General features: G+C 30.1%; 4 protein-coding genes across 4 annotated transcripts in view; 3 read left to right on the top strand and 1 right to left on the bottom strand.

Annotated features, from left to right (window-relative positions):
* The window catches only part of LOC125812543 (phenylacetaldehyde reductase-like), a 186,777-nt gene that overhangs the window by 157,205 nt on the left and 14,867 nt on the right, over positions 1–14,705 (bottom strand). The window lies entirely within an intron of this gene.
* Positions 1–14,705, top strand: part of LOC125812540 (glucan endo-1,3-beta-glucosidase A) — a 74,049-nt gene that overhangs the window by 50,398 nt on the left and 8,946 nt on the right. The gene's annotated exons all lie outside the window — the stretch shown is intronic.
* LOC125812534 (glucan endo-1,3-beta-glucosidase A-like) lies at positions 1,322–2,887 on the top strand. The gene is made up of 2 exons (XM_049492012.1): positions 1,322–1,437; positions 1,935–2,887. Exons 1-2 carry the CDS (start codon positions 1,374–1,376, stop codon positions 2,885–2,887), a joined length of 1,017 nt encoding a protein of 338 aa, XP_049347969.1. The 5' UTR covers positions 1,322–1,373.
* On the top strand, positions 6,396–8,852 carry LOC125812535 (glucan endo-1,3-beta-glucosidase A-like). The gene is made up of 2 exons (XM_049492013.1): positions 6,396–6,482; positions 7,900–8,852. Exons 1-2 carry the CDS (start codon positions 6,419–6,421, stop codon positions 8,850–8,852), a joined length of 1,017 nt encoding a protein of 338 aa, XP_049347970.1. The 5' UTR covers positions 6,396–6,418.

Here is a 14,705-nt window from a genome sequence, read left to right as displayed (position 1 = left end):
ATTGTTGGATCAATACATAGAAACAAAAAGAGGGAGTACTAACACATGGTGTTTATTAACCTAAGAAGATATATGATGAAGTCGCCCAGGAGATCTTTTGGAGATGCTTGGAGTCTAGAGGTGTATTTATGACTTACATTAAGGTTATTAAAGACATGTATGTGGAGACAAAACCTGAGCTAGGACAGTGAGAGATTACTCCATGGATTAACCCTTAGCATATTCATTTATGCCTAAGTGATGAATATATTGGCATTATATATTTAAAAGGAGGTGTTGAGATGTGTGTTATTTGTAGATGACATAGTATTGTTTGATGAGTCGTGTAGTGGAGTTAATGATAGATTTAAAGTATGGAGAGCGCCCATGGAGTCTAAAGGTTTAAGGTTAAGCATGACAAAGATAGAGCACCCAGAGTGCAAGTTTGGTGATGTGAGGCATGAGGTAGAGGTGGAAGTAAAGATCAATACACTAGCAATGTACTCAAGAGAGAAAACTGCAAGTACGTTAAGTCTATAATTTAAGGAAACTAAGAATTGACAATGATATTGCACACCGTATTGGACCGGTGTGAGTGAAATAGAAGCTCGCCACTAGGGTATTAACGTGTGATAAAAATGTGTCACCAATGATTAAAAGATAACTTTTACAGAGTGGCGGTTAGACCAACACTATTATATGAAGCTGAGTGCTAGCCAATCAAGAATGTCCACGTTCAAAAGATGAGGCTAGCAAATACGAGGATGTTCAGATGGATGGGTGGACATATATGCTAAGAGAGACATGATTAAAAACAATGTTATACAAGCCGGAATAAGATGAGGATACATATCCGTGATAGAGTAGATAATGGAAGCGAGGTTGAGATGATTCAGATATATGAAGACTAGGAGCGAGGATGTATATATTAGTGAGAAGGTGTTAAAGATTGACTATAGCAGGAGTCTATTTGAAACAAGTTCTCTATCCTGCAAAGATAGAGATAAGATATGCATACATATGTTGTCGTTTAAGTTAAAGCTCATTTAGGAACCAAAGGGAAAAACACAAGACTTTCCTAACATGAAGGCAAATTAAGTTACTCAACTTCACATTGTTGGCTGTTTTCCATATATTAAATGGAATCAACCATTTATTTTTTATTTTCCATCACCTACCACTAGATTTGAACTTTCTTCATCTCCACTTGGACTTGGTTATTCTACTTGACAAAATTTTACTATTCATTAAACTTCTTCATAGGGCAACTTGACTTGGCTTTTTTCCACACTACCTTTCTTGGTCTTCTTCTTCTTAAAGAAGCAATTTTATGTTTCCTTAACACACAATTTCACCTCTAACTATTTCTTACTCTTCTCAATTCCAATTTTGCTATGGCTTTTCTAAGTTCTCTTGTAGCTTCCCTTTTACTTGTTGGGCTGCTAATCCAAATTACAGGTCTCTCTCTTCTTATATACACACACTTCAATCTTTAAGCTTTTTAGTACGGAGCTTGTTATATTTAAAATTTTGGGTCCTGACCTACTATTTGTTTCAATTTTAGTAACATTTTATACATGTACTTATGCCCCGCGTTAGAAGTACTGAGTTCAAATAAATTATACCAATACTTGTCTCATGCATGCATATATTTACTTATAAATGTCCTATTAAATAACACTACATATATGTAATTTTTTGTTCTAGGAAGGTGCAGTAGGCCCTATTGATAAGGACATAAAAAATATAGGTTTAATAACCTCACGCAATTGTGACATCTACAAATAAGTTATTTATGGATCTATTAACCAACCATTAGAGTATTTTTAGTGTTTTATATTGTGTATAATGGTCAGTACTAAAGATTCACATTATCGACATCGACTTGTTTTCATTGAGGCATTATTATTGTTGCTATTATTATTTTGATGTTCTTTTTTTTTGTCATAATGTAGGAGCGCAGCCTATCGGAGTATGCTATGGAAAAATTGCCAATAATTTACCATCAGATCAAGATGTCATCAAATTATATAATGCTAATAACATCAAGAAAATGAGAATTTACTATCCACATACAAATGTCTTTAATGCCCTCAAAGGAAGTAACATTGAAATAATTCTTGATGTCCCAAATCAAGATCTTGAAGCCCTAGCCAATCCTTCAAATGCCAAAGGTTGGGTTCAAGATAATATAAGAAATCATTTTCCCGATGTTAAATTCAAATATATAGCCGTTGGAAATGAAGTTGATCCTGGTAGAGAGAGTGGTAAATATGCACGATTTGTTGGTCCAGCAATGGAAAATATTTACAACGCGTTATCATCAGCAGGATTGCAAAATCAAATCAAGGTCTCAACATCGACATATTTAGGGCTCTTAACCAACACCTACCCACCTAGAGATAGCATTTTTCGCGAAGAATATAAAAGTTTCATTAATCCTATAATTGGATTTCTAGCACGACATAATCTTCCACTCTTAGCCAATATTTACCCTTATTTTGCCCATATTGATAACACTGACGCCGTTCCTCTTTCTTATGCACTTTTCAATCAACAAAGGAGAAATGATGCAGGATATCAAAATCTTTTCGATGCCCTTGTGGATTCAATGTATTTTGCTACGGAGAAACTTGGAGGACAAAATATTGAAATTATTGTATCGGAAAGTGGTTGGCCTTCTCAGGGACACCCTGCAGCAACTTTGAAAAATGCGAGGACTTATTATACGAATTTGATTAATCATGTGAAAAGAGGGGCTGGAACACCAAAGAAACCTGGAAGGACCATAGAAACTTATTTATTCGCCATGTTTGATGAAAATGAAAAGAAGGGAGAAGCAAGTGAGAAACATTTTGGACTCTTTAATCCTGATCAGAGGCCAAAGTATCAACTCAATTTTAATTAATGATAGCATATATTATTATTAATATATAGATATTTGATATTATATATGAATAATAAGGAGAAATGGTATGTTTTTATCTTTCAATAAATGATAGTATATATATTTAATTAATATGTAGTGAGAAAATGTATGGCCTCTTGTGTGTTCCTTGATATCAAAAATTAATATTAAGTATTTTTAATAAGATATGTATTTTAATTGAAAGGATGTGTTCTTTCATTCTTTGGTTTATTTAAATCCAATTTCCGAAGATTGCAACGTAACTTTTACAGAGTATCTTTCTCTACAATATTCCTCAAAGAATTCTTTTATTCTCCAAAAAGATCTAGTTAATATTTTCAAAATTTTATCTTTGCGTTCATAAAAATTTTGTGTTCTTGGTATATATTTTCCAACACTCTCCGTTTCAATTTGTTCTGTTTAATTTTGATTTGATATGAAGTTTAAGAAAGTAAAGAAAACTTTAGAATTTTGTGAATTAAAGGTATGTAGATACCAACCTGTCCTTCAATCTTGTGATCTTAAACATGTTATATGGAAAGTTAAAATTAAAGAGTTGCCAAAAAAAGAAAACAAACACCCAACAAGTACCTGACCATGCCAAGTTTATGTCGAAGGTCAGAGGCGTATCAAGGAGGGGGTCACCAGGTCCACGTGAACCCATGCTCCCCTCCTTAAATCATATGTAGTAGTATTATATTTTTTTTAAAGAATATTTAAATATAGATATGTGAATCCATAGTTGAAGTATCATACCATACGATTATGATTGGGTGCACCTCTCTAAGTGAGGTTAGAAATTTGAATATTTTATTTAGTCACGTTTTATTTTCCTTTCTAAAATTGGGTAACGCCTCTTTAAGTGGTTTGGATAGGTAAAAATAATTTTGGACCTATAATTTTAAAATTTTAATTATTTTTAGTGATAAGAACCTAAATGTTAAACCGATCAAATTTATATCTTAGATTCACCTTTTCGTAATAGTGCACCATCATCTCAAAATCCTGGATACGCGCTTTCAATCTTTTAATTCTTTTTTAAACGAACTAAAAATAAAATAAATAAATTAAAATAAGTGAAGGATAAATATATTTTCTTCACGATGATAGTTATATTAGACATGCAAAATTGCTCAATTTCACTTAATATAAAATAATTTGACCTTTTCCTTGTATTGAATGGAATCGGCCATTATTCTCGTATCGTAAAATTCATTGACTCCATCCCATTACTAAATTTGAACTTTCTACGCATCTTCAAAATTTGAGGACTATGGGTGTACTACTAAATGTGAATGTGTGTTATGTTAAATATTGATATCTCGGGTTAGTTTGGTTTTAACTAAAAAAAGTCAACCCGAGATCAAACCAACCCGACATTATATATATATAATTTTTAAAATTTATTTTATACATAAAAGTATTTACTTTGATGTAATTTCTAAATATTATTTATAAGTTTTTATAATATTATCTTTTAACATATTTTTTCAAGTCTTTTGAGACTTAAAATTTTGAATGGTCCAACAAATGTTATAGTCCATAGATATTAGTAACTCTAATGAAGCTCAATTCGAAATCAAATCAATACTATGCTAACAAAATAAATTAATTCAACACTAAGAATAACAATAATATTGAATATTTATTCTTTAGTTTTACATTGGTTTAGACATTTAAAATACATAATCTAATTTTAATTTTTCTTTAATGTTTAATCATGTAACTAATACTTATTAGACTTATTTTAGCATGATTTAGTACTTTTAAATTATGATCATTTTCATTAGGGGTGTGCAAAAACCGAACCGAAAAAAGTGTTATTGGTTTATTGTTATTGGGTTATTGGGTTAACAGTTATTTAATGGTTTTACAAAAAAACAATTATTGGGTTATCGGTTTGTTATTGGTTTTTAATATTGGGTTATTGGGTTAACCGATAACCCATTAAGAATATAATAATTTACTATTTTAATTTTTAGTTATACATATATATAATATATTAAACAAAAAATATTAATATAATTAATAGTATATTAGACTAAAAATATAAAAACCCTATGCAATAATTAGCACTACTTAACAATTAACTCTCTTCTCTACTTTTAGTTATTTAACCTTTAGGTTTTACTTTTTAGTATTACTTATTTACTTTAGTTAGTTTATAATTGACTACCATTAGCTTTTGCACGATTGTAAATATCTGCAATTTGATTAACGTCAAGAATTCAGATTGTGTGTTTTTTTTTTAGAAAAATAACGTAAGAACTTCATTTAGTTACCATAAGCATGGCCTCATTTGCTACTATTTTGACTTTTGTCTATGATTTGGTTTTATTTGATTCTCTTTATTGCATAAAGGGGACCTTGTTTTATATATTACGGTGATCGAAAATTAACCAAGTCTTTGTTGTGATGACCAAAATACAACAAGTTGGTCCTTGTTGTCCCGTTTGGAATGATTATTTCGATGTATGCGTATCGCGTCAAATTATTGGATAAGTCATATATTTGTTTTTGAAAGCATTTTCTTATTTGGTAAACCGAAAACTGAACCGCTAAAGACCTAAAACCGATAAACCGAAAACCGATAACAAATATCTTATTGGTTTGGTTATCGGTTTAGCATATTTAAAAATCGAAAACCGATAAACCGAACCGATAATACTTATAACCGAACCGAACCGACCGATACACACTCCTAATTTTCATTATGACTTTGCAATATTTATTTTATATGATGATTTCATTATTATTTTTTATTGAATATTTTAGTGTCATCACTCATCTCATATTTTGTGTTATTTTCTTAAGAAACACCTTAGATAGTTGTATTTTGGTTGGACTAAAGAAATATTTGGAGCACAAGTTAATTATATGTTTGTATGCATACTTTACCGGAAAAATAAAAAAACCTAAACAAATCCGAGGTTTATTAGTTTGGTTTTATTTAAAAATTCGACACAATAGTTTAGTTTGGTATTTGAAAAACCCGAACTAATCCGAGGTTGAAAAATTCGAAAAACCAGAATTTTATTAGCTTGGTTTGATTTATATATTTAAAATATTTTACACAGATGGCTTGATTTGATATTTGAAAAACCCGAACCAACCCGGTCATATACACCCCTAATTACAACACTCACAAATACTATATGCAATAACTATTGGGTTCACAAAAAAATAAATTTCTAACAATTAAATGAGTAGACTTCACATGTCCATTTTCTTTGAGAAGAAAAAGTACAAGTTTACCCTTAAACTATTGAGTATAGTTTAAACTCAACCATTTTTTTCTCATTTTTTTTCCATCACCTACTCTAGATTAGAAATTTCTTCATCCCCCATTAGATACGTTTATATGACTAAATTTCACTATCAATTGAACTTCTTCTTAGGGTAAACTTGACTTAGTTTTTTTCTTTCCACAATTCTTTTCTTCTTTTTGTCTATATAAGAAGTAATTTGATGTTTCCTTGACACACAATTTTACCTCAAATATTTCTTACTCTTCTCAATTCCAATTTTGCTATGTCTTTTCTAAGTTTTCTTGTAGCTTCCCTTTTACTTGTTGGTCTGTTAATCCAAATGACAGGTCTCTCTCTCTCTTACATACACACTAATAATGTATTTTTACACTATATATTAAGAGCAACATATTATAATATCATAGTAGATTATCTATCTTATTTACTAGGCTATTGATCTCAGTTACTATAAATAGTTAGGGGCATTTACTTCTAGGTGACTTAATAGTATAACAATTCTTCTGATGTTGGTGTAAATGAGTTTAAAATTCTATAAAAAAGCACTTCATATATTTTTCAAAATTAGGAGGGTCCTATTGCTGAGGACATAAAGGATGATAAATCTACATAACTAAGCAAACATAATTACTGTATATACTTAATTAAGCGGTACTTAAATTTTCTTTTTTTTTTTATCTAACATAGCTATTCTTCAAATTTTATAACTAATCTCTTTTCCCTTTTCCTGTTTTGCTCGCCACTCTCCTCCCACGTTTTTTTCTCGCCCTCTCTTTGTCTCTCTACAATCTATTGCATGAATCTTTCTTCTTATCCTTATATGTTTCTTATATATCAATACAAAACTCAATTAAGCTTTACCTGAATTATTAAGTTTTATCTACATGTGCTTCTTGATCTTCAATATTTTCTATGTGACTTGCTAATTGTTGATTCATTTTTATTGGATTAACGCCGGTATATCAAAAATTCCTATTATGGGTTATTGATTTGTTGTTCAGTGTTTGAATCTCTTATTCTTCTTAGATTGATACAACCAATTTTATATAAGTATCAGAAAAAATGATACAGTTATTATCAAAGTGTATCTTCTTCGATTGATACAACCAATTCTATATATGTATCAATTATTACCAACGTGTATCTTCTTTAATAGATACATAATGATACATCCAATTGATCTACGTATCAGAAAACAATATAAAAATTGATATAGCTATTATTTGACTAGATTTTTGTATATATAAAAAAACTAATACAATTATTATAAAAAAAATACTGTATTTATATATTTATTTTAGGGATGATATTCAAACATTGTATCAATATTTTTTTCATTTGTATATCACAATAAATTGATACAGGTTGTATCATGTATTTATTTTAGGGGTGATACAATATGCATATGTCTACCTATATTTCAATTTCAAAACTAATATGTGCATTTGTGTAGCTGTGTGCAAGATTGAAAGAGGAGAAATGACAGCGAGATTTGGGAAAGATAGAGAGAAAGAGAAGAGATTGTGTATATGTGTATCTTAGTTTCAATTAAGATATACAAGTGGTTTCTAAGATACAACATGCTTGCCTCTCTCCTCTATCTCTCCTGATCTTGCTCGTCTCTCTTCTATCACTTTTTATTCCGCTCTCCTCTTTCCTCTCTCTTATTTTTATGAATTGTTAATAGATAAACAATACTATTTATAATTATATCCCAAACTATAACTATTTATCATTATAATGTAGGAGCACAACCTATTGGAGTATGCTATGGAAAAATTGCCAACAATTTACCATCAGATCAAGATGTCATAAACCTATACAATTCTAATGGAATTAAAAATATGAGAATTTACTATCCAGACACAAATGTCTTCAATGCTCTCAAAGGAAGTGACATTGAAATAATTCTTGATGTCCCAAATCAAGATCTTGAAGCCCTAGCCAATCCTTCAATTGCCAATGGTTGGGTTCAAGATAATATAATAAGTAATTTCCCAGATGTTAAATTCAAATATATAGCGGTTGGAAATGAAGTTGATCCCGGTACAAATACCGGTCAATATGCACAATTTGTTGGTCCAGCAATGGAAAATGTTTACAACGCGTTAACATCAGCAGGATTGCACGATCAAATTAAGGTCTCAACCGCGACATATTCAGGGCTCTTAACAAACACCTACCCACCAAGTGCTAGTATTTTTCGCGAAGAATACAAAAGCTTCATTAATCCCATAATCGAATTTCTAGCACGAAATAACCTCCCACTCTTAGCCAATATTTATCCTTATTTTGGCCATATTTATAACACTAACGACGTTCCTCTTTCTTATGCACTTTTCAACGATCAAGGTACTAATTCCGCGGGATATCAAAATTTTTTTGATGCCCTTTTGGATTCAATGTATTTTGCTATGGAGAAACTTGGAGGACAAAATATTGAGATCATTGTATCGGAAAGTGGTTGGCCTTCTGAGGGACACCCTGCAGCAACTATGGAAAATGCACAAATTTATTATACGAATTTGATTAATCATGTGAAAGGAGGGACTGGAACACCAAAGAAACCTGGAAGTACCATAGAAACTTATTTATTCGCCATGTTTGATGAAAATCAAAAGAATGGACAACCAAGTGAGCAACATTTTGGACTCTTTTATCCTGATCAGAGGGTAAAGTATCAACTCAATTTCAATTGATGATACCATATTATAATTAGTATATATATAGTGCTATGAATAATAAGGAGAAATTTGTGTGCCTTTCTCCTCAATAAAACGATAGCACATACCTTATAATTAATTAATGTGTTGACAAATGTACGGCCTCCTTGTGTTTCCTTGATATATATATATATATATATGCTTAGAAATACATTTTTAAGAAATGCATGCAAATTATGATAACATCGATATGCCTTTATGTTATATTCAATCTAGTTAACGTATTAGATTACTTAGAATTCATTTCAGATCGTCATGATTTTAAAACTTTTAGTTCTTCTCCTCCACTAACAGAGAAAGATTAATGAGTAATTTAGATTTTACTAATGTATTATAACAATAAATTATTTTATTACTTCCCCATTTTAGTTTGATTATTTGATTTTGATTTGACATATGACGTTTAAGAAATTAAGTAAAGAAAACTTTTGAACCTTGTGATTTTAAATTAAAGGTTTGTAGAATGTATCAAAACGTCCTTTAATCTAGTTTTCTTAATTAAATATGCCATGTAGAAAGTTAAACTTTCATAATTTGTCAAAAACTAAAAGAGGCGTTCATTTTGAAATAGATTAAAAAGAAAAGTTAAGACAAACAAATTCTAATGGAAAGCGTATATAACTATATACAATAGTAGTTAAATGTGTTGAAGTGTGTAACCATCTCATTTAAAAGCGGGTTCGATTCTTTTTCACGGCCCAAGCACGTGAAAATTCTTTTTGATTTGGATGGCAGTGAGATTCGATCCCAGGACCTTTGTCTATTCTGATACCATGTTGAAGTGTGTAATCATCTCAACACAAAGCTTAAGCTATTAAAGAAAGTACATTTTTTTTAATTATTTGATTATATTCTCTACAAAATAGTGGGGATTGAGGAAGACTACCTTTTTTTTTTTAAATGGGGGAGGGAGTTACAATGTGAGAAATCAAATTCCATTTATTCTTTTTCTTCATAGGTGACAAAGATTACATTGTTATATTCTTATATTCCATGTTATGTGGAGTGGATTCGGGTGAATATCCTGACAATCCCTTATATCCGCTCTTGTTCACAAAGCAATTTATTCAGCTTCTAGGTTGTTACTTTCTTTTCGAGAAAGATTCAAAATTTGTGATTTATAACGTGTATATATATTCTTATTCTACTATCTTATAAGAGGGAGAAAGCACACACGAGGTCAACATGTTAGCTTAGGATCATTAAAACGAATTTTGAGGGTATTATGGTCATTTCAGGCTATTATTGTGCACTCACTTGCTTGAACAATGCTTTGTTGAGGGCTCAAGTGACAAAACTATCACAAACTTTCACTTAATGCCACATATGTTCTATCTTTTACACTATGGCCCCTCGAGGTATTTTTGTAAACTTGCCAATAACCACATAATATTATTGGCCAAAATATTATCTTATTATAGCTTCATATAAAATTTTGCACACATGGGACCAATGTGCCCCTTAGCTTATATCATCACTCATCATCACATTTGTATTGTATCATACCATAGGTTAATAGATATAAAATATTTGATTGGCACTCGAAATTCTATTAGTGTCACATAAATTAAAATAAAGAAATAATATATATATTATTTGAAAATTACATAAAATATACTATATATCATACAATTGATTATTACTATTATTATAAATAATTTAAAAAATAAAAAAATACATATAAAATATTTGATTGGCTCTCAAAATTCTATCAGTGACACATAGATTAAAATAGAGAAAATAACATATATTATTTGAAAATTACTTAAAATATACTATAAATCATAATAATTAACAATTTAATTATCATAAAATCATACTAAAAATTCATTGTCTTTTTAAATTCAATTTGTATTACATAAATTAAAACAAAATAATATATATTGGGACCGTGCTAGCCCGGGCTCCAATATCTAGTATAAAAATTCAATTTTGTTATTTGTTTAATTTGTATAATTCGCGTAATTGTATAAATTAGAATTTTGTATAATTCGGTTCTTGATTGTATAAATGCAGAATTTATATATACTTACCCTAGCTATTTGTATACGATTTATGAAAAATTCACAATAAATTACTTTGTTGTATATTGGCTAGCAAAATATACAAACGGAGTTCTGAAAAGTTCCTAAATGTATAAATACAAAATTTGTATATACTTACCCTTTTTTGTATATTCACAAGCAAAATATACAAAAGGGCAAGCGAAATATATGAACTGCGCGAAATATACAAACTGCAACCTCCATAGCAAACAAAACTATAGTTATGGAGCACAATTATATTATCGAATTATAGCTATATCGCTTTATTATATCTATTATGTTTGTTATTTCTAAAATTTTCTCAAATTAGTAATCAACTCAATGATCTGAATTGCTCCCAAGCCCCTCGGGACTTGTATAATTAAATTCACCCAAGTAAAAAAAATCACCTTTCAAATCTAACGAGATTATTAAAAAACACTTATCATGAAAGTCAAAGCTCCGAGATCCCGTACCATCGAGGCACCAAGCTCAAGGGTGAAGATTGGAGAGGGAACCCTTATTGGTCCCATCTTCAATCTTCTCAACAATTGACAAAGAGAGAAGACCAATCAATGGCCACAATTTTTTTTCTATATAAATAAAATGGACCTAGTGGCCACAACTTTTTTTTTAAAAGAGGAGATTGTTAAAATTCGATTCTGAGCTCGTTTGTTCATTTTGTTGAATTTGATCAAATTTTCACTTCTCAAAATCTTAGATTTAGACATTCTTCTTTGATACACATTCAATTTTCTCGAAAACTATGTCACTTCTACAAGTCATAAATCACGAAATAAAACCACGAGGAGGGTCTCTTTAGAGAAAAGGGCCCTAAATATCCAAAATGATCTTACGGATCGTTACAGTTCAAACGATCCAACTCTAGTTAAAGAATAATACTTAACGAGATCCTACAATGATATTGATCCTGATTCAGTAATTCAATATCCAATTTAAGTTAAAATTAACCAAAAGTCGATCTCGAGCTCACATAGTCCAACCTGGAAATAAAGAATATTTCTAGGTTACCCGTAACCTCATGAGCTAGCCATATTTATAATTAGATTTTCATTTTGACTTCATTTGCTAGCTCAAACTATCAATTTACCAAATTTAGGACTTAGTCTAAAAATCTCCAATATTTCTGCATTCAAGTTCATGTTTTTAATTAGGGGTGTACATGGCCGAGTTGGTTCGGGTTTTTCAAATATTAAACCAAACTATTTGTGTCGGATTTTTAAATTTATAAACCAAACCAAACCAATAAAACTCGGGTTTTTCAACCTCGGGTTTTTTCGGTTTTTTCGGGTTGTTTCGGATTTTTCCGGTTAAGTATTCATACAAACATATAATTTACTTGTACTTCAAATATTTCTTTAGTCCTACCAAAATACAAATATCTAAGGTGCTTCTTAAAAATATAACACAATATGATATGATTAATGACACTAAAATATCCAACAAAAATAATAATAATAATGAAATCGCGTAAAACAAATATTGCAAATTAACAAGTCATAATGAAAATAAGATCATAATTTAAAAGTACTAAATCATGCTAGAATAAGTTTAATAAGTATTAGTTACATGACTAAATATTAAAAGAAATTAAAATTAGATTATGTATTTTAATTGTCTAAACCAATGTAAAACTAAAGAAAAAATATTCAACATTATTGTCATTCTTAGTGTTGAATTGATTTTCTTTTTGCATTAGTATTAATTTGATTTTGATTTAAGCTTTATTTTAATTACCAACATCTGTGGACTATAATCTTAATGGGACCATTCATAATTCTAAGTTTCAAACTTGAAATAATATATTAAAAGATAAAAATGATGAAAAAGTATAAGAAATATTTTTAAAAATTAAATCAAAGTAATATTTTTATGTATAAAATAAAATTTTAAAATTATATATATAATGTCAGGTTGGTTTGGTCTCGAGTTGGTTTTTTTTTAGTTAAAGCCAAACCAACCCAAATATAATCGGGTTTTTTTTTTCAATACCAAACCAAGTCAAACCAAACCACTAGTCGGGTTTTTTTTTCCGGATTAACTCAGTTTGCGGTTTGGTTCGATTTTCGGTTCGGTTTTGTACACCCCTATTTTTAATGACTAAATCTTAAATGAAAATATGTATAATCATCCTGAGTAAGAATATATGTAGATCGGAGGGGGTGCCACATCACCTGGCGGTCTCAGTTGAAATACTGCATATGCATGTATATTTGTATATATATTTATAGCAAAACGTATAAATATTAAGCGTGACACTCTTAAAAACAATAAACTTTGTGGTGCAAATGGTTAAAACTTAGGTTTACTGATTCCTTGGGGTCTAGGGATGCAAGTTTGAGCCCATTGTAAAAGAAATTGTGAATAAGTAGATTACAACTCTAGATCTCTCGTCAATAAAATCTTAACTACACCAACAATACAAGTCTAAATTTTGTATGCACATTTGTTAATAAATATTAAGTATTTATCAAGTATTGTCTTGCTTTGTGCTGAAGGTTTCACCATAGGTTACTGTTCAAAGTAGCATGGTACCTAGAGATTCAAAATTTTAGATCCGCTTCTATGTAACCATTGATTACTGTTCAAAGCAGCGTGTCACTTAGAGATTCAAAATTTTAGATCCCTCTCTGTGTTGAATCATTACCTCGAAGCTATGTGTGATAAATAGAGATAGAATGTCAAAAATCTGAATTTTATAATTCTGCCACTATTATATTATTTAGAGAAAAGGGTTTGAAAAATATTTTAACTTTGGTCGAAATTGCTTTTACGATATCAAATTTTGGAAAGGACCTTTTAACCCCTGTACTAATTAATAGTGTATTTTAAAGATATATATGTGACTACGTACGTGGATATCATAAATATTGCATCATTTTAAATAGTAATGTGTCCACGTGGGCACATATATACCTTTAAAATACATTATTAAATAGTGCAGAGGGGTAAAAAGTCTTCCATAAAGTTTGGTATCATAACAACAATTTCGACCAAAGTTGAAGTATTTTTCAGACCCTTTTCCTATTATTTATATATATTTTAAATATATTTTAGAATTTTATTTTATTCATAATTATTGTGATGACTAGTGGAGTTTGCCCGGGCACAATATTAATCTATTGTTCTATTATACATTATAGAAGAGTACAAATTAATTTATTGTTCTATTATACATTATAGGGGCAGATAGTAAAGTAACTGTTGTGTGTACACTATTTCACTATCTGAATTTGTGTTGCCTGTCTTTATTTCGTGAGATGGAGTAATGTAGCTGGAGCAATAAACAATCTGGGTTTTTTTTATGTTAGCTGAACTAATGATAATGTCCTCATCATCTACAGCAAATAAAACAGAAACACAAATTAAGAAGTTAATTTTGGAAATGTATGGATCACAGACAGGCACATATATTTGTAATTGAACTTGCCTATCATCATTTTGGAATGTACGTAAATCATGAAACGTCTGGCTTCTTGAGTTTTATGATAGTTCGAATTAGGTGCTGGTGTTTCAGAAGGCTCATATTCTCATGTCCCTATTGCCAAGGCAAAAGAAACTCAAATATTCTTTAAATGAAATGCTTTGTGGGGCGAATTGCATTAATATATGCATCATGTATGCTTTGGTCAATGATGTTTTCCTTACCACTTATAATACCAGACTTGGTTGGCTGTTCGGGAGCATTGGGGAAGCCAAATGCAGTTCCTCTATCAATGGATCGAAAAACTTGAACATTCCATGTGTCATGATCATCTTGCTTCCTCCATCTCTGTTCAAAATT

The sequence above is a fragment of the Solanum verrucosum genome, unplaced genomic scaffold, assembly GCF_900185275.1.
Source record: "Solanum verrucosum unplaced genomic scaffold, falcon-dt-bn FXZP01000120.1, whole genome shotgun sequence".
Taxonomy (NCBI): Eukaryota; Viridiplantae; Streptophyta; class Magnoliopsida; order Solanales; family Solanaceae; genus Solanum; species Solanum verrucosum.
The sequence above is the reverse complement of the archived record's forward strand: the minus strand, read 5'-3'. Positions and strand labels throughout refer to the sequence as shown.

What these genes read in the sequence shown, in the direction of transcription:
- LOC125812534 (XM_049492012.1), top strand. Translation starts at nt 1,374, where the DNA reads ATGGCTTTTCTAAGTTCTCTTGTAGCTTCCCTTTTACTTGTTGGGCTG. An exon ending in GCTGCTAATCCAAATTACAG is followed by an intron (nt 1,438 to 1,934) that starts GTCTCTCTCTTC and finishes GTCATAATGTAG; the next exon opens with GAGCGCAGCCTATCGGAGTA.
- LOC125812535 (XM_049492013.1), top strand. Translation starts at nt 6,419, where the DNA reads ATGTCTTTTCTAAGTTTTCTTGTAGCTTCCCTTTTACTTGTTGGTCTG. An exon ending in TCTGTTAATCCAAATGACAG is followed by an intron (nt 6,483 to 7,899) that starts GTCTCTCTCTCT and finishes ATTATAATGTAG; the next exon opens with GAGCACAACCTATTGGAGTA.